Below are 20823 nucleotides of genomic sequence, written 5' to 3'. Positions count from 1 at the left end.
AGGGGGAGGATTTGTGATGTTCTGATGTTCTGTTTTCTTTTCCCACAGGGCCTAGGAACCTTGTTAAGACACATTATGTAACTTTATGAAGAGAAATTAAATGAAAATTTGGCTACTTCTACTAGGCAATTACAAATGTATTACAACTTCAAGAATGACAATGATCAAACTCACGCATGCTAGGCTACACAAAAACAGTTCATTACTCACAGAATCAAGATTTTTTTACATGGGTTATGCCCTGACCTAAACCAGATTGATAACCTCTAGAGGGAGCTAAAGAGTCCACAGGAGTTGACCTTGTACCCTTGAGGATCTGGAGAGATTCAGTATTGAGGAGTGTTCAGGTTTCATGCTGTCCATTCTCCAGTCTCATCAAGCATTATAAGCAAAAACTCCGTTTTGGTTCTCTGCAGGAGTAGACGAGCCAGTAACGGGTGGCCAAGCAGAGTTTTACTTGTAGTTTCCATATAAACAAGTGGTTTCAGCAGATTCTTGCAAACATTTTTGCATAGAATATGCTCATGTGTATTTAAACTTAACATGATCCAGATTGTGCAGTAAGTTGGGTCTTATATTGCACACTATATTGCCACAGGAATGCCACAAAAATAGTCTACAGACACTTGCATACTTCTTCTTAACTCAGTGCTGGAGGGGGATGCCAAAAACCTCACACATTCATGTACACAAACACGTACACACCTGTCCAGTCCAGTGATAATGAGAGTTGCCTGTATACCTGTGCACAGACACACATACACACAATCTTTTTACTTCATTTGAGAGGCCATACTGTTGAAATTTTACAAAGAAAATTTGTTCAAAATAGCATTTTTTAATTTGCTGATAATACATAAAAACACAGCAAGGAAGAATGGCATAGTCAACTAGTTCCTGTATGCCACTGTCTTGCACAACACACACACAGTCACAAGCAAATGCACACAGTGTAGTATTTCTAGTCTGTGTGCTTCACATTATACAGAAGTATGGTTTGGGGGTTAAGTGTTGGAGTTTACTTTTCTGTTTGAATTTCTTTGTTTCAAATAGCTTATTATTTGCATTTATTTGATGTGATGCAATGGTGAAATCAGTAGGAAATCATTTAATTATGTGAAAATTATGTTCCTATAATACACTGAAGTTCTTTTGTACACACATGCAACATGTATAGACACATACATACAAACTTTTATACCGGTCTATGTGGCCCTGTAACGGTATGAAAGGCAATAGGTAACAATTTGGCACAGTAGAGAGGAAGAGACCATGAAAGATAGAAAGGCAGACTTTTGAATGTGGACTTTGGGCTTTTGTTATCCCTCATTCTCGCTTACGCTTTTTTTTCTAATTCACTCCGTAGAAAAACAAACAGAGACTCATTCAAATTAAATGCAAGTCACTGTGGCACTTCAAACCACTCTTCCCCCACACCTGGACAGGGCCAGTGATTAAAGCCTGTTTGTGTTGAGTGTTCTGGGGAGGGGGTGGGCGAACGAGTGTATGAGAGAGAGACAGAGAAACAGAGCAATAGAGAGTACAAGAGCTGACTCACTCGTTTACGTAAACTGATGTCTGTTGTGAACAAAAGAGGATGCAGAAAAGGTCAACGCTTTATCTCTGCTCACTGTCAACACTGCATGAACAGGCTAATGACACCTGAAACTAACTTTATAGCCCTTGCATACACACATTTCCTTGATCTATCTCTCATATTTTGTCTGGTTGTCTGGTATTCAAGGTTGTAAGATAGCGAGAGATATGTTTTCATCTTAGTAGACCAGTGCATAGGAAGATATTTTGAAACCAGGAGAGAAATACTAGAATATATATATATATATATATATATGTGTATATATATATGTGTGTATTGTATTGTTTGTAATATATCACACTAATCAAATCGATGTTATATATATTTGAAATAATGTATTATAACATCTATTTGATTACTGTGATGCACACATTATAATGAAAAATTTGTTTTTAATGAATTTTATTTCATTAATGTTATACACTTTACAATTCTGCACAAGAAAGCAGCAAGAGAATCTCTGAATATTTTAATCTTATTTAAATAAGAGAGCCAGACTGGTAGATTGTGTTTGGGAATAGCCCAAATGGAAAGTGAGCTTGGTTATTGACTCTTAAGGAAAGGGCTTGGGTGTAAATAATTGTGGTCAGGTATTATGGACAGATTTTTCTTTTCTTAACACTATCAATGAATACATTAACACTGGCTCATAGGTTTACAGACTTAGTAGACTCTATTGTAAGGCAATCTGTCATACAATATAACAACTCTATACATCTAGTTTTAATAATAAAATGACTCTGTGAGCCACACTGTGCTTTAGGTTGTGCTTCTTGGCATGTCATTCATACAAACATCATGTAATTAATGATTCGGTTTTGTGCTTATTTTTTTGTTATCCAGTAGAGGGCGCAGTTCGCAGAAAGCGTCGATGTGTGCTGGAGAAGAAGCAGCCTTACAGTGGAGATGAATGGTGTTCAGGTGCTGAGACTGAGGAAGAGGAGGAGAAACCCTCCACTACTGCACACAGTAAGTCCCATTGTGTTACTACAATATACACCAATGAATACACAGAAACTCAGTCCGTCTGCAGGAAAGACACACTTAATACTATTTTGTGATGAATACCTGTTACATATTCATCAGGCTGTAAATGCCTTAGCTTCCTGACCAGCGGTTGTAAACCAGGTGATACTTCTGGTCTAAGGTGACTTTCTTCCTAGGAAGAAAAGATGGTTGCAATAATTAGGATCTTCCACTGATACAAATTGCTTATAAATAATGGGGTTTTGAGCAATGGCTGTAATAGGATAGAAATAATGGGGTTTAAGTAATGACTGATTCCTGAATGAAGGTAATGAGTAATAAATTATTGCACATTCTGCCCTGTAGTAAAGGCTGCACCTCTTTAAGTATGATGTTTGTTTGGTGTCATTTTTTTTTTTTATCAGTGGTGACGAACAGTTTTCAAGGTGATCTGATATGTAGTCTTGACAATTCCGACCATCATTTCACAGTCTTGCCTAAAATTATGTTTGGGGTGTTTTCTTGCCAGTTGAGAACAGCCAATCTGAAACATATAAAGGTAAATATGCCGTAACTGCACCAACTTGGGTATTTTCTGATTCGAGTGTATCCTGTGGATTTGACAGGCCTCATTTTATGCAGCAGTTTATTTTGCATTTCATCATATATCAAATGGCACAAAATTCAGATTAACAAGTAATACAACACTCTTATGTGATATTGTGGTATTTAGTGTCACCTAGTGGCTGAGTTCAGACTTTTCCAAAAAATTCAAAGCCCTTAATGAAATATTGTAAGCTTAATAACTACACTCATTAAAAGGTTAGAATATTTTTGTTGTTTTTTTTTTCCAGTAAACCTTTGAACCCTCCAGTGTTATCATTTTTAAACCTTATTTGTCTAACCCAAGGTTTTATGCTCAAGTGGTGAAAAGTCTGTCCTTCACCCTACTATTACCCATTTTCACTTTTCAGGGGAGCATGTGATGCCTGGCCAGTCTCTCTCAGGCACAGCTGAGTCAGTAAGTGGGCCTGGTTTAGGATGTGGCCTTGGTCCAGGTCTACGTTCTGACCAGCCATCCCACACCTCTCAGCAAGTAGTATATGTCTTCACCACTAGCCTAGCCAACAGGTGATTATAATACTAACAGGCACACTGTATACAAATATTTTTTGTCATTACTGTGAATGTGATGATATAAGTATGAGACACACTTGTGTATGTTTAGGAAAATTCCATTTCTTAATAATAGTGGCTAAGCACAGAATTACTTGTGTATTCATGTATGTGTATCTCACAGTGCTGCAGAGGCAGTGATGCATGGTCATACAGATTCCATCCTCTTGTTTCACCAGCAAAATGTTCCTCGCACCAAACTGGACCAGGTTTGTATACACATGAATTCCATTTAAAACAATAAAAGCTGTAACTAGCTAGAAAAACTAGCTATAAAACTATAACTACAACAATAAAACTATTCTAAAGAATGTGTTGTGTTAGATTCCACATTTAAATGAATGTACAGTATCTCACAGAAGTGAGTACACCCATCACATGTTTGTAAATATTTATTTTCAATGAAGAAATGTCATTTTGATACAATATAAACTAGTGAGTGTAAAGCTTGTATAACAGTGTAAATTTGCTGTCCCCACAAAATAACTCAACACACAGCCATTATTATCTAAACTGCAGAACAAAAGTGAGTACACCCCTGAAAAGAGTGAAAATGTCCAAATTGGGCCCAATTAGCCATTTTCTCTCCCTGGTGTCATATGGTCTATAAGGTCTCAGGTGTAAACGGGAACAGGTGTGTTAAATCTTGTTTTATCGCTCTCACTCTCTTATACTGGTCACTGGAAGTTCAGCATGGCACCTCATGGCAAAGAACTCTCTGAGGATCTGAAAATAAAAATTACACACTACTTTACATTGTAGCAAAGTGTCATTTCTTTAGTGTTGTCACATGAAAAGATATAATAAAACATTTACAAATATGTGAGTGGTGTGATAGTCACTTCTGTGAGATACTGTATATGGCTTTTTGTGGTTGTAAAAGAGGAAATAGGAGAGCCCATGCATGATGTTCATTGTATGAATGTTTTTGCAGGTGTTAATAAGTGTAGGATGTCACATTTGTTTAAACATCTATTTAAGTCATTGTGGTTAGTTCCGCTTCTGTATGGCACATTTGATAAAGACATTCTTAATTGGGAAAGTTGAAAATGTTCTTTCTTACATTTACTGCACATAAGCTAAAACGTGATTTTTTTTTTTTTTTTGTCTGTCTGTCTGTCTGCTGGAAGTAAAATTAAAATTCATGTAATTTAGATCTTATAACGTCTGCAGTTATGGTGGCCTCTAAGTGCAAAACATGTAAACATATAAGTATACACTAGCTCTCCATTTTCTTTGGTTATGTTATTCTGTTATGTTTCCAAATTTGCTGTCATATTATTTATTTATTTAGTTAGTTTTATTGTTGTGCCTTTGGGTCATTTTTCTGAATGTGTGATTGTATTTTTGTTGCATTTTCTATTTGATATTATGATAAGTTTGTCTTACAGGCTACCATTATAATATCAAGCTTTTGGATTTATTTCAGGATATATGTTCTGAATCGGTCAAAAATCGGTCAACACAATTTTTGCTTATTCCTTTATCTCTGGATATATTTGTGTTAAATTATATATTTTTATCTCTCTATTTCAATTTTGCTCAGCAGTGCACTGCTGTTGGAAAGATCCCCAGCCTATCAGAGCAGCTCAGCTCTAGTAGCACCCCTCCCATGGGCACCCCCAAATCTCAAAGCGGTACACCACGTCCAGCCTCTGTTGGTGGAGTTATTGGGGGTCACTTAACAGGCAGCAATACTCCTTCTTCCACAGGTCAGCCAGAAAGTGAGGTACCCCATGTCCATCCAGGGGCCACACCCAGTCATAGTAATTGTGCAACGTCTCATCCATTAGGACCTGGGGGCTCAGGGACACAGCGAATGGGGTCACAAGGTTGTGGAGTAGATGGGTCAGGCATTATAAATCACCCTGGTACAGGTGTCTCTCCCAGTGTCAACCCAGCGATGCTGTCTGTGCACATTCAGGGTGAGTCCAGCCAGCAGGGAGGGCAAGGAAGTATCGAAGGACTGTCTAAAGAGCAGCTAGAGCATCGTGAGCGTTCTTTGCAAACACTTAGGGACATTGAGAAGCTGCTTCTTCGCAGTGGGGCTGGTGCTGTCCATGGAGACCCAGGAGGCCCAAATAACCTCAACAATGGATCAAATAGTAACAATAATACTGATGGTTACCAAGGGCTTGATGATGAGGAAAATAATAGTGGGAGGGTTGGCAGTAGTTGCCTTTCAGATGGTGTTACCTCTATCCGTGGAATGAAAAAGCATGATGAGTCTCTACAATCCATAATTTCCCAAACACAGAACATCAGTGGGCCTTGTTTAGATGACACTTTGATGTTAAGGCACCACAACTTACCCCCTCATCACCACCTGTCCTCTCCTTCAGGATTAGACATGGGCCCTGTGCTAGGTCCTGAAGGACTAACACCAGAACAAATAGCTTGGAGGAAGCTGCAGGAGGAATACTATCAGGAGAAGAGGCGGCGACAGGAGATGAATCCTCACACAAATCCCCAGCATTTCCGCATGATGTCTGAGATGGGAATGCCAGGGGGGCCGCACCTCATGATGAGAGGTCCCCCACCTCCATATCACAGCAAACCTGGAGACCAGCAGTGGGGACCAGGGCCTATTATTGGAGGAGGAATGGGAGGAAATTTAAGGATGATGGACATGCATCAGGAGGGACCACGTGGACCCAGATTTCTTGGACAGATGCAGCGAGGACCCCCAGGTGGTGGTGGATACCCAGGCAGCCCAAGTGGAGTTTTATCCATGGAAGGGGTAGGGTCACAAAGATCTCCCAGGCCAGGAATGGGCTGGCTGGATGACATGGCACAGAATATGGCTGGAGTAGGTCAGTTTCATGGGTGCTATGCTTCAGGAGGACCCAGTGGACCCTCTCAGCAAATGCAGAGTGGTATGGATCGTCCTTTAACACGGGAAGAGATGTTTCACATTATAGAGAAACGGCAGCTACAAGGTCTCCCCAGCTTGGCACGGTTATCTAGGCAGCAGCAGAGTGGACTTGGGGGTCCCAGGATGATGGATAACCCTGGTGGACAAGGCTTTCCTAATCCTGGCATGGGAGGAGGTCAATCTTCACGTAGTGATACAATGGAATTTCCCAGTTCTCGCACAATGATTGGCTCTCCCATTAGTGGTGGAGGTGGCCCTTTAATGAGAGATATGGTTGACTCTCCTTTAGGGGGAAACCTAAATATAAACATGAACATGAACCTGCATCAGCAACAACATATTTTGGCCCAGAAATTAAGAGAAGGGCCTGGGTCAGAGATGGCAAGCCCTGAGGACAACACGCATATTAGGGCTGCACCAAATGGCCGGGTTGGTGCTAACAAAGTAATGGTCCATGGGCCAGATGTAACGCTTCAGTTTCCCAATCAGGGCTCCTTTCCAGGTGGACAAGGGGATGGGCCCTATCTCCAGCAATCAGGTCCTGAGATATTTAGATCTGATCAGCAGGGTACTCCCCAAATTGTTGGAAACTCGAGACCTAGCCATATGCCTATGAACACTGGCCATAAAGCAGACCATGGTCCATGTCATCCATCTGACCTTCCCATTAATGTCAACTCAGCTGGTTCCCCAGCCATGCCCCCACCTCATCAGCTGAAGTCACCTCCGCTTAGCCAGGAACCTTCTCCCCTCATACCCTCTCCCTCTGCTACAGGCCTGAAATCCCCCAACCAGCTAGCATCCACTGGTCCACCACACCCTCCTCTTACTTCAACATGTGGGGCAGGCACACCTTCTGCCACCTCCATGAAGTCCCCTCAGATAATAGCATCATCACTTGCACTCCGTTCACCATCTGGTTCCCCTGGACATCACAAATCTCCAGCCATGCCTGTTGCATCTCCAAGATGGACTGCCTCACCCAAGACTTCCTTGGCCAGTCCTGGAGGGACGTCTAATAGTAAGGCAGTAGGCAATGGAGGGAGCAGTTCAACTGAGACAGGTAAGAAATGATTTGCATAACTGTTAATAAGCTAATGAGAACATCAATATATAACTGTGTTTGTGTTTTAATTACTGTTAAATTATTTGTGGGTTAAAATATTTCTTATTTTGTTTCCCACTACAGGTATATCCCTTCCTCCCAGGAGTTCCACCTCAACACCCAGCAGTCAACCTCCTAACATGCCATTCACCTCTTCCCCAGACGCAACTCAATCCCAGAATCCACTGTCCCTTATAATGTCTCAGATGTCCAAGTATGCAATGCCCACTTCCATTCCACTTTATCATGATGCCATCAAGACAATAGCCACTTCTGATGATGAGATGCCAACTGATCGAATGCTCCTTCCTGGAGCCAACATTCAAGGTGCAGTCTATTAGCAAAACAACCTTTATAATTTTGCAGGTCCAGTTTCTTTTGAAATCCTATAACAACACAAATTTTCTGCAGAACTGAGGATGATTGGTGATACAGTGTCATCTTCTTGATGTTCAAATAATCATGCCTAAAATGATAGTTTATCAACTCTTTTACTTAAAATGTTAGTTGGACTCAAATTGTGATTTCAACCTGTTAGGATGTTAAAAAACATTCACTTCCTGACCACAGTGCCATTTCTTTTGTAATGAAATGACTGAATAGTGTTTCAATAACTTGTATTTCTCTTCTTTGCAGTGTTTTCAGCTTTGAATATTATATGTCAAAAACAGTTTAAATATATATATAAGTATATAAATTAGCATAATTGTGCATATGTTATATATTTAGGTTTATACACTTATTTGACATACTGCATGTGACTTAGTGTCTGCTCTATTAAATTACAGGAAATATGGCTAATCACCAGTCTGTGCAGATGCTCTTGTCCTCTCAAGGCTCAATGGGACCTCACAGTAGTCCTCAAAGCCCTACTGGAATGGTTCTTTCAGGAAATCAGCAGTTATCTCTTGAACCCTCTGGACCTTTGTTGGCTTCTCCTAACCACATTGCCATGCCAGTAATGATGGGTGGAGGAGGTGGCCATCCAGATGGGATTGGACCTTGTAACATGTCACCAATGCATCCTCCAAGTCAGATGGGTGGATTCTCACGCATGCAGGTTCCCCTGCACTCACCAGTTGGTGGAATGGGGCAGCAGTACACTCATCCTTCTGATGACGTTCTCCCTTCTCAGCAAATGCACCATCTTAGTAAGGGTATGTCCAATCAGCGCCCACCTAACCCAGCTGATTCTTTCACATCCATGCCCATAGGGGAGGGCCCAGACTTGAGTGAGGTGATTAGGCCAACTCATACAGGCATCCCAGAATTTGACCTGTCACGAATCATTCCTGCCGACAAGCCCAGCAGTACCCTGCAGTACTTCCCCAAGACTGAGGCAATGTCACAGCTGCAGCAGACCCCTCACCAAGGGCATCTACCTCATCAGGCACCTTCAGCACAACTTCTAAAGCAGCTTTCTTCATCTGGCTCCCTTCAGGGCAACACACCCTCCTCCAACCCTCACATTGCCAATCTGCAGAACATGATGGCTGAGCAGCAGCTTCCCTTGCAGCCTTCACACTGTGGCTTACGCCCTGGTATTGGCATGACCCAGGGAGGAGCCAGAGGTGTGGGCCCAGGTGGTATAATGGGGCCTGGCTCGATATGCCATCCAGGTCATCTGATAGGTAGGACAAGTATGCCTCAGCAACAGCAGCAGCATCACCACCAGCAGCAGGCCATGATGGCTAACAGCCTCTTACAGCACCAGTCCCATATGTCACAGGGCATGATGACCCCACAACAACATCCACACAGTCTTATAGCTCAGCAGAACATGATGATGCAAGCTAAGCAGAGGGGTATGACAATTCCTGTGGAGCACTTTGGCCAGCAAGGGCCTGTCCTGTCCCCTCAGGGGCCCATGATGGGACCCCCACATCCACAGTCAGCCATGATAGGATCCCAGGGAATCAGACAGCGAGGCTTGTCTTTGGATAGTTCACTAGGCTATGGACCTGGAAGCATGGCAAACATGCATTTCTGAACATTTTCAGTAAATCTGTAAAAATCCTTTCCCCTTATGGGTTACTTCAAACCCTAAACCTGTGCTTTTTCCAATGTTTATTGATTGTGGCAATCAGATGCTAATATTATTCGTAATAATGTCTTAATTAAAAAAAGCCAAATAATGGAAAATTGCAGTTAAGCAACAAATTCTGAAGCCATTTAAAATGTCTGTAAAATATGTACATTTGACAGATAAATGTGTTAATTTTTGTTTCTAATTTGTTTCATTTTGTTTCAGATCAGTTTCTAATTGTTTTCTCTGGCTACCAACTGTTGTGCAAAAAAGTATATAAATATATTATATATAATTATTAAATATCTGTATAATTGCTGTAAATAAGATGCAATTTGCTCGTTTACAAATGTTATGTATAACTGTGTTTAATAGAAGACTAAAGGCAAACAAGAAAAAATGTCTGTTGTTTGGTGATGGGAAAGTGTTGTTAAGGGATGAGAGAGGAAGAGATACAGACACAATCAGGGTAACATTGTTTTATTTTTTCAAAAATCTCTTACATCTTTTGTTATCTTACATTGGATATTATAAAATGTAGGCATAGAATATTTACAATGATAAAAGTATTTAAATGCTTCCTCTGTAAAAAAAAAAAAAAAAAAAAAAAAAAAAAAACTTCCTAAATGCATAGGCCATAGATGATCAGACAGGTGACACAGGGAGTCAAAATTAAGCTCTGATTTTATTTTAAAAAAATATCTACATGATGACTGAATGATTGCATAATTTCCCAAAGGTTTTTCCATGTTTCTGGGCTCAGTTGTATTGGCAAGTGGTGGTGGCCACCTCTGAGACAGATGTATTGCTGAAACATCTGGTGCTTGGCCCACAGACACGGAAATGTTTTGCTAGCAATCTTAAAAGTTCCTTCCGGAAATGCACCGCTACAAAGGCATAAAGGATTGGATTAAGGCAGCAGTGACTAAAGCCAATACTTTCAGTCACTATCAGAGCCAGAGACAGTGAAATTCTACTCTGACAGGTCTTCAGAGTCAGAACCTTTTGACTCACAAGGGTGTCCACAAAAAGGGTTATGTTATAGGGTAGCCAACACAAGCAGAAAACCAGGGTAACCACCATAGCCAGACGAATAGCCCCTTGCTTCTCCAGACTCTGTTGACTGTGGTACAGGGTGAACACTATAGCAGTGTAGCAGTAGCCCATGATGGCTAAGGGAAGGATGAAGCACAACAGGTGTGTCAGCAACCGACTAACAAGTAACCAGTGAGCATGGATCGCATGAATGTTGAAGTGACACTGTAGCCATGTGGGGTCATTCCTTCTGGGTTCCACAGAAATAAATACTATGTTGGGCATAGATATTGCAAGACAAAATAGCCAGAGCAGAGCACAGATTAAATGAACCGTTTGGGGTCGACGGGTCTTGAGGCTGGATACAACATGAACAATGGCGAGGTAGCGATCAAATCCAATGCCTGCAAGGAGAAGACTCCCACACAACAGATTCAGGCGGTATAACAGGCCTACAATCTTGCACATGAAGTTGCCAAAGACCCAACCTGTCAGCACATCGGACACTGCAAAAGGAAAGGTAAAGAGCAGGAGCAGATCAGCCAGGGCCAAATGCAGCAGGTAGATGTCAGTAATGCGTAGGTGAGCACGACGCTGCAGCAGAACCATCAGCAGGAGGCCGTTTCCTGAGAGGCCCAGTAGAAACACTATGCTGTAGATTAGTGGCTGGAACACAGTATGGTACAGGCGCAGGAGGTCATTTTCAGTGTCACATGTGAACGAATCGACAAAGGACACATTATCATAGTCTTCAGTCTGATAATCTGGCAGCTGAGGAGGAAGTACAAACAATAATTTTTATTATTAAAGTAAGAAGTGAAAATAATTGCGTTGAACATATACAAATGGAATATTTGTCCATGTAAAGTTTAAAGATAAAAAGCAAATACAATGATCATTACTTTAGGCATGTAACTAACACATTTTAACAGTAATATTGAGTTTCATCACAATTTTAAAAAGTTGTTTTCAATTTAAAAACAAATCTTCAGAACACACTCATAAGCCCATGTTATGGACCTACAGAAAATATTGATCATAAAAACAATGAAAACTAGGCTTGGTTTGTTTCAAAAACATTTACTGTAAGTCATTTGCATGCGAACATTTACTAGGATAGATATAGAAAGATAAATAGCTGATCAACAACAATATTTATTTTATTTATTATTTTTATTTAACATTTTTGTTATGCTGTTTCATTGGAAAGAATTTAAATTTGGCCCCCCAACTCCCAAAAATATAAAACGTTATAAACATTTAATTATTCAGCTTGTTGTATCTCTTAAACTAAGCATGTTATTACATTAAGTATGTTTGATGTAGTACAGAGTAGTACATAGAGTATGCCACGTTTTATATTTTCCAACGAATATACAAGCCTAAATCAGAAAATAAAAAATGGTTGAGTTTTCAAAGCCCACAAAGAAGTTTTGATTTTTCATACTTTCTCGTTCTATACATTAGTCTCACTTAAAAAAAATTAAAAATAGTAATAAGTTGTACTTACATCAAAAACAGTATACTTTGTTATGTTACTCATCTTCGTCTGGAGTGTGAAACTAGGAACCTATACAACAAAAATAAATCATAAAATGCAACAGACCATGTTTCCAGGAAGTATTGTTCCAGATGCTTTATACAGTATGGTAATTTTTTTTTTCATTGTAACTTTTGTGATTTTTACATTTTTAAAACCCATACAGAAGAAGAAAAATTTACAAAGCAAGAATCTATGAAAAATCTGAGCAAACACGCACACCTGATCAAACACGTACACAATATCTAATTGTTTCTTTCAGGTAACATGTTCTGTCAAATATTTGGACTTTTCATTCACATAAAGTAAAAAAAAAAAAAAAAATATATATATATATATATATATATATATATATACATATATATATATATATATATATATATATATATATATATATATATATATATATATACGTGTATATATATATATATATATATATACACGTATATATATATATATATATATATATATATATATATATATATATATATATATATATATATATATACGTGTATATATATATATATATATATATATATATATATATATATATATATATATATATATATATACGTATATATATATATATATATATATATATACGTATATATATATATATATATATATATATATATATATATATATATATATATATGTATATATATATATATATATATATATATATATATATATATATATATATACACGTATATATATATACACACATATATATATTAGTTGTTTTTTAAGTTAAAATCAAAACTGCAAAGTTTGGCCTACATTTAAGTCTACATGTGTGACCATCGAATACACTCTAGTACAAAGTTAAACTTTCAGCTCTTTTCAGGAGTTAAAACTAAACTCGTGGACTTCCACTAACGTGTACAGTAAACTTTAACTCATGACTGTTTAATTAAATAATTTAATTAATAACTCTGTCATAGTGTTAAACAATCCCAAACACTAATACCCCTTTTCCACCAGAAAGAACCGGGTGCTGGTTCAGAGCTAGTCCTGGTGCTGTTCTAAGTTGGTTCCACTGGCGAGCCTTCTAAGAACCAGTTTGCCTTTCCATCCGTTAGAGAGCCATCACGGGATGCACTTATTTCCAGGGATTTCAGAACAGCGTATCAGATATTGCGTCATCGGGTAGGCGTGGCCTATTTGATCATCTAAATCTAACCCTAACCATAACCGTAGTTTTTGGTTGTTTATTTGTTTTCTAAAATAAATCAACCTGTATAACTGTTTTGTCCTTCGTAGTATGCTGTTGTTGTTTTTTTTGAAAGAGGGTGTTTTTCCAAGTCCTCCGGAAACACGCCCACTTTACGTCGTGGTAACGAAACCCCTGGAATTTAGTGAATGTCGAGCCCCATCACAGAGCCGAGTCTGAAGTCACTGTATGGGCATTCACTAAATTCCAGGGTTTTTTTAAATTCCAGGAAAAGAAATAAACAACCAAAAACTACGGTTATGGTTATGGTTAGGGATAGGGTTAGATTATCAAATAGGCCACGCCTACCTGATGACGCAAAGTTACGCTGTTCTGAAATCCCTGGAAATAAGTGCCTGCCTCACTGTATACGTGTCACGTTTCCCACTGGAAATTCCCAGGAACGTTAGCGCACCAGCGGCAAACACAAACACAATCCTCAACAATGGCGGATTTTGCTTTACTGTTAATGCTCATGGCTTTGTGAACCTACATTGGCATCCAAACGCGGCGAATCCAATGTGTACGTGCAGCTCCGTGTAATTTGTATAAACGGAGGTTGTAATCGAGAAAGTGCATAACGTTATTTTATCATTAACACAGAAAAAAGTTAGCCTTAGCATGTAGCTACCTACTATCATGTGTGCTGATAATGGATCATATTGCGGTAAAGTAAAAGTGTATTAAACATTAGTATACTTAAGGTACATTATCAAAGGCGCTAACAGTAGCCCCGCCCACAGCCCCTACTTAAGGTACATTATCAAAGGCGCTAACAGTAGCCCCGCCCACAGCCCCTACTTAAGGTACATTATCAAAGGCGCTAACAGTAGCCCCGCCCACAGCCCCTACTTAAGGTACATTATCAAAGGCGCTAACAGTAGCCCCGCCCACAGCCCCTACTTATGGTACATTATCAAAGGCGCTAACAGTAGCCCCGCCCACAGCCCCTACTTAAGGTACATTATCAAAGGCGCTAACAGTAGCCCCGCCCACAGCCCCTGACACAAGCGGTTCTTAAGTCTAGACCAGCAACGTTTTGGTGCTACTTAAGAACCACTGGAAAGAACTGGTTCTAAATTAGGCTCTGGCTCTGAACCAGCACTCAAACTGCCTAGGTGGAACAGGGGCATAAAAGGGTTTAAAATGAAAATAATTACAAAAAAAAGACAATTACTATCAATATCTTAATTTTATTTAAGGTAATACAACGAATTAAAACTCCACTGCATGGATGCCTCCTAATCTTCACTTACAGTGTAACAAACATTTATTTGTTAAACAACTGCTATAATAGCAGCTGAACATTTGGGAAGATGTGTGATCAAAAATTTATTACATAAAAATAAATTTTCAACCTAACTGACATTTTAATGTATTTGTTTACATAGCATCTACCATAAAAAATATGTTACATGGTGTTGATTCAAGAAGCCACATATCATTTAAAATATAAAAAAGAGAACACTATAGAAACGATGAAGCACGAAGTTGCAGTATAAACTTTGGGGCTGCTTCTGTTTGTTTTAAATGATTTTTTTTTTTGCCCAAAGTCTATGATTATGTTCTTTTATTTGATGGGGATCAAACAAGGACAAATTGTCTCTTGTGTACACATTCTGCTGCTACCAAGTTACAAGTTGGGACTATTGTTGAATGTAGAGGCATTACACTTAAGAAAACGTGTGTGAATGCGCACATAGAGCTGTGGTCATTTGAAAAATCTCCCTCACATACCACATATATAATAATTTTTATGGAAATGTTCATTTTAATTATTTTATATTAATTTAACTAAGAAAATAATCACATTCTTTGACCTTTTACCTAATGATGTCAAAAATAATTAGGTAGTTACTTAAAAATGAATTAGGTTATTTAAAAAAAAAATTATATAGTTGTAATCGATATAGTTGTCCCGAACTGTGTATTGTGGACCCACTGAATGGTTCTCGTGCGAAGGTTTGTGGGCACATACTGATGTGCAGGTTAGACACTCGGGAAGGTGGAGCCTCATTTGCTTGGGTTTGTTGGATTTCCTATATGGGGTCTTACTGGACAGGGGAGATGTTCATGGTGGTTGGAAGGATGGGCTCAGGATACGGACTTCTGCTCCAGACAGTGGGCTCCCTCCAGCCAGTGTCTCCAGTCCTCCAGTGCCTCCTTGATCAAATCTAACTCTCAGTTCCCCACATTGTAGTTTGCCTAAGCCAAGGGTAGTTTCCTAGAGAAGATGGGGCAGGGAAGCAGTTTACCAGGAATTCAATGACATTGAGATAATAAAACTCCTATTCCACAGGAAGATGCATCTCAGCATGAGCAGCCCGAAGTCCTTCTTTATGGTGGCTGACCATTTCAGCTTCCTATATTTTCCCTTGAGCAGAGATGTGAGTGGATGTGGATGTTGCTAAATATATATTCCTTGCTAAACACCTCCATGAGGTTGTGGTACTCCTGTGGTATGCAAACAATGTGGGATGGTTCTGGGCTTTCCATGGAGGCGGTACAGAATGGGAGATTGGACTTCTTCTGGAGACAATGTTTCAGGCAGTGTTGTGACCAATTGATGAGTTGCTTATTCTGCCAGGATATCATCAGGTCATGTAAGTTTATCCATGGAAACCCCAAGATAACAGGGTTAGTCAGGAAAGAGATAACAAAGAGAATGAGCTACTCCTCCACATAGACTCCACCCTGGAGCGTGATGGAACTGAGCTGACATGTGATGTATCCGTCTTCAATGGGTTGATTCAAAGGAGAGGCGCATGGCACCATGAGCAACTGTAGATCCTTCACCAGCTGGCAGTGGATGAGATGCCGGAATCCACCAAAGCAGTGACGTGGCAACTTAGCACCTGTAGCTGCAGGTGTTCAGGCAAAGGAGTCAGAGGTAAAAGGAAAAAATCACAAGGAAGGTTAAAATCACAGCCAAACAATTCAAAACAGCAGGCAGGGACAGCAACAGTAAACACAAACATAGAGTCCAATAACCCAATAGAAGCAATCTGCGCAGCAAAAGTACCAAAACACAAATTCAAAGAACACAAAGCACAAAGTCCAAACACATTATGGGCTATGGTAATGGCAATAAACGGCTCAGATTATAGCAAGAACTAACAAGAATTCACAATTACATTGAGCTTGAGCAGGATAAACCGGAAGTGAACTACTTGACTCCAATGAGGAATTTTTTTTATTTGATTGAAAAAGGCCAATAAAGCATAAACATTGTCAAGAATATTTATACCTACTAAAATACCAATGTTGTGGTTGCAAAAACAAAGTTTGAGAAGAATTTATTTATTTATTATACATAATATATTGTCTTTGATTATGGGAGCACCACTTAACATGTACAACTTTTGTTTACTTCAGTAGGCAGTTTGATATATAAAAATATAAAATGAAAAATGAAACATGAAAAGATTTAAATCAATTTATGTCAGATAATTTTATTAATTTAAATACTCATTTGGTTGACTTTAAATATAATGTTATGTATTTATGCATATTTAAGGCTGTAAAATGGTAAATAAAGAAAAAAATATTTAGCTTGAGTGTTTTGTTCACTGCTAGTTCTTAGGCTTATAGGTTTGGGTGACAGAATGGTAGTACAGGTCAGTCTGCAGAACATACTCTAATGTGACCAGTAGACACCTTGTGGTGTTTATGTGAGCTACACACTGACTAACAATAATAAATAGTACTATGAAGTCCTATTGAAACTTTACAGGGATCGTTTCAATCACACACACTCTACTGAGAGACAACTCTGGTTTGTAGTGCACCTACCAGAGCAACATTATGTAGCTCTCCAGATACAATATCATCTCTCAGTATGGGAATGCAAAGAATATATCCAAATGCCCTTCCAGTCAGCTTGATTGATTTGTTTCCTAAGGTTACCCAGAATGAAAGTGGAACGTGAGGCATCACTGATGGTGTTTTATCATGTGATTTTGATTTAAAGGTATGATATGTATCTGAATGCATAAAGGCTTTTATCTAAGCGTTGAAACACCACCCCTGTGATTATTTGATGTTTATAGAACAGAACTGGAACCCCACATTTAACATCATAAGAATAATGATGATTTCTCGATTTGAATAATAAAATAAATGTAAAATCGTTTAAATTAGAAGTCCATGATTTCTAAGCAAAGCACTGATGCAAAACTGATACATTAATCATTTATATGCAAGGGAAATTTTTGTTTGTTATGTTTCTCTTTGATATTATCAAGTCTAGTTGGTATTAAAGGGTATTGTAGTTGCATTAAAATCCAGGCAAACATAGGTAACTACAGAATTGTTAAGTAAGTAGCAGTTTAAACAGGTAACATTACAAAGCTTTATTTATTTGTTATTTGTTGTACATATATTTACATATTCCACTGTGCTTGTACCTTTGCACATTTTTCTACTATTTGCACTCCTGGTAGATGCTAATTAGCAGTTCATTGCTATGTACCAGTACTATGCAATGACAATAAAGCTCACTCGCTTGCTCTATCTATCTATCTATCTATCTATCTATCTATCTATCTATCTATCTATCTATCTATCTATCTATCTATCTATCAGAATTATGTTTGTGCATGTACATGATGCTATGATGCACACTTTTGTTCATCATTCCCTCACTGTCAAAACGTCCCAAAAATCCGACCACTTAAATCATATAAATGATTTTATGTATTGTAGAAATCCTTTTAAATTATGAGATTTTTAGCTTTAACAAGGAGGAGATAATGTATGGTAATTAGGCAGAAAATGCAATTTGACAGCATCTATGGTCTCACATGATAACTGCAAATAATTGCAATAGAAATCAGAATAAGAATCAGAATCAGATTTATTGGCCAAGTGTGTTGACACAAACAAGGAATTTGGTTCCAGCTGTTTGTGACTCTCAAAAGTACAGACATTAATAACACTATACTATACAAACTATACAAGACAATGAGATACAATATAGACAGAATGAGTATTAAATATGAATATAGAATATGAATGATCAGTTATGTACATAAAGTGTGGGAGTGCAAATAACAATATTGTGCAATATTATGCTTTTTGTACAATATACACCAGCAGTAGTGTGTAATATACAGATGATTTGATGACTGACAGTCCTGATAATGCAGTACTTATGATAAGAAGCAGTGAATATAATTATGGTGAGTTGTTGATTAGGGTGATTGCCTGGGGAAAGAAACTGTTCCTGTGTCTGGCAGTTTTAGTAAACAAGTGCCTCGGGGGTTTCCTCCGGGTGCTCCGGTTATCTCCCCCGGTCCAAACACATGCATGTTAGGTTGATTGGCATCTCTGGAAAATTGTCCGTAGTGTGTGATTGCGTGAGTGAATGAGAGTGTGTGTGCCCTGCGATGGGTTGGCATTCCGTCCAGAGTGTATCCTGCCTTGATGCCCGATGACGCCTGAGATAGGCACAGGCTCCCCGTGACCCGAGGTAGTTTGGATAAGTGGTAGAAAATGAGTGAGTGAGAGTGAGTTCTGTAGTGCCTGCCAGAAGAGAGGAGTTGAAAGAGGTGGTGTCCAGGGTGCGAAGGGTCAGTGGTGATTTTTCCTGCCCGGTTTCTGGTTCTTGTACAAGTCCTGTGGAGTCGGCAGGGGGGCGCCAATTATTTTTTCTGCTGTTTTTACTGTGCGTTACCGTCTGTTTCTGTCCTGTTTTGTTGCTGCACCAAACCAGATGGTGATGGATTTGCACAGGACAGATTCAATGACTGCAGTGTAGAACAGCATCAACAGCTCCTGTGGCAGACCATACTTCTTTAATTGACGTAGAAAGTACATCCTCTGCTGGGCCTTTTTGATGATAGAGTTTATGTTGCACTCCCATTTCAGGTCTTGGGAAATGGTAGTGCCCAGAAACTTGAAGGCCTCCACAGATGACACCGGGCTGTTGGATATTGTGAGGGGGAGTGGTGTTGAGGGGTCTTTCCTAAAGTCCGCTATCATCTCCACAGTTTTGAGGGTGTTTACCTCCAGAATGTTCTGACTGCACCATATTACCAGCCGCTTCACTTCCTGCCGGTATGCAGACTCATAGCCATCTTGGATGAGACCGAGCGTAGTATCATTCATTGCGAAAATGCAAGAGATTCCAGAAGGTAAAAAAAGAAATGGCAAAACCACAAATAGAGAATGAAAGCAAAGACTGGCCAAATGAGAGTTAGACTGTGCAGTAAATTTTGATTTGACTTGCCATTACTTGTATTTACAATGTCATTTTCAATATTATTATTAATATTTTGCTTGTGGATAAGTTTTATTTTGTAAAACATTCAGTCGATCTTAATTAGTGGCGCATCATTGTCACAGAGCAAAGGAGAAGGTTCTGCAGATTATGTCTTCCCACTAATGGTGGGTATTTTCTGTTTCTGTGTTCCAGAAGCATTGACAGCGAACAACAGTGCAGAAGTTTGCCAAGGTCCCACTAACCTAGCATTTATGGGTTTGACTCTAAACTCTCTACACTACTCCCTAGCATTGATACACACCAGCCTGCACTGCATATGTCCTGATGCCACATCCCATCACTGCATTATTCAATAAAACCTCTTTGTGTTCACATCTACCTGGCAACCAGGTAACCCTAACCCTGAAGGCCAAGCCCAAGATTGCAAAGATCGTCACTTCACTCGGCTGTAGAATGTCATAATCCATTCGACATGTTGGCAGACTACCACCTCAGGGAGGTCCTGGACAAGCACTGAAAGACTGGTTTGATTGCTAAACTGTGGAAATCTGGGGCTGATCAAGGCACAGTACTTGGAGTACTGCATTGGATGGGGATAGCCAATCCTGCAAGAGAAGAAAGCTGATGCAATCAAGCAGTACCCACTACCCACTTCTAAGTAACAGTTATGTGCTGGGTATAATTACCAGTTAACCTCTAGCCAGTTATCCAATTCTGAGGAGACTTAAAAAGTCCCGTCTGTGCTACAGGATACTGGAGAACTTTTACCGCTGTGCCATTGAGAGTATCCTCACAAACTGCATCTCAGTGTGGTACAGCAGCTGCACAGCTTCAGACCGTAAAGCCCTTCAGAGGGTGGTGAAAACCGCCCAACAAATCATCGGTATTGAACTACCCACCTTGGAGAACATTTCCAAAAAACGCTGTTTGCAAAGGGCAAGGGGCATCATCAAAGATCCCTCTCACCCCAACCATGGACTGTTTACACTTCTCCCATCGGGCAGATGCTACCATTGTCTCAGAGCCAGAACAAATAGACTGAAAAATAGCTTCTTTCCCGTGGCTGT

General features: G+C 39.3%; 2 protein-coding genes across 13 annotated transcripts in view; one reads left to right on the top strand and one right to left on the bottom strand.

Moving 5' to 3' along the window:
- Positions 1–10065, top strand: part of bcl9l (bcl9 like) — a 34923-nt gene extending 24858 nt beyond the window's left edge. For 9 of the 12 annotated variants that reach the window (XM_060877657.1, XM_060877651.1, XM_060877659.1 and 6 more), the window contains 6 exons: positions 2441–2566; positions 3538–3694; positions 3864–3948; positions 5286–7677; positions 7804–8046; positions 8508–10065. In XM_060877657.1, coding sequence (XP_060733640.1) covers positions 2441–2566; positions 3538–3694; positions 3864–3948; positions 5286–7677; positions 7804–8046; positions 8508–9709 — 4205 coding nt within the window. In that variant the 3' untranslated portion in view covers positions 9710–10065. The remainder of the gene's footprint in view (positions 1–2440; positions 2567–3537; positions 3695–3863; positions 3949–5285; positions 7678–7803; positions 8047–8507) is intronic. The other 3 variants (XM_060877663.1, XM_060877662.1, XM_060877661.1) reach the window with 3 other exon arrangements.
- A 159-nt stretch (positions 10066–10224) lies between these two features.
- Positions 10225–13569, bottom strand: LOC132851065 (C-X-C chemokine receptor type 5). Its single transcript, XM_060877664.1, has 3 exons — positions 13291–13569; positions 12291–12350; positions 10225–11551 (listed from the first exon to the last, which is right to left on the bottom strand). Exons 2-3 carry the CDS (start codon positions 12321–12323, stop codon positions 10505–10507), a joined length of 1080 nt encoding a protein of 359 aa, XP_060733647.1. The 5' UTR covers positions 12324–12350; positions 13291–13569; the 3' UTR covers positions 10225–10504.
- Between the last annotated feature and the right edge of the window lie 7254 nt (positions 13570–20823).

The sequence above is a fragment of the Tachysurus vachellii genome, chromosome 9, assembly GCF_030014155.1.
Source record: "Tachysurus vachellii isolate PV-2020 chromosome 9, HZAU_Pvac_v1, whole genome shotgun sequence".
Classification (NCBI taxonomy): Eukaryota; Metazoa; Chordata; class Actinopteri; order Siluriformes; family Bagridae; genus Tachysurus; species Tachysurus vachellii.
The sequence above is the reverse complement of the archived record's forward strand: the minus strand, read 5'-3'. Positions and strand labels throughout refer to the sequence as shown.

Excerpts from the sequence above, each read along its gene's own strand:
- LOC132851065 (XM_060877664.1), bottom strand. The coding sequence starts at position 12,323 with ATGAGTAACATAACAAAGTATACTGTTTTTGAT. Across the intron at positions 11,552-12,290 it reads CAAAGTATACTGTTTTTGAT|CTGCCAGATTATCAGACTGA; the intron begins GTAAGTACAACT and ends CTTCCTCCTCAG.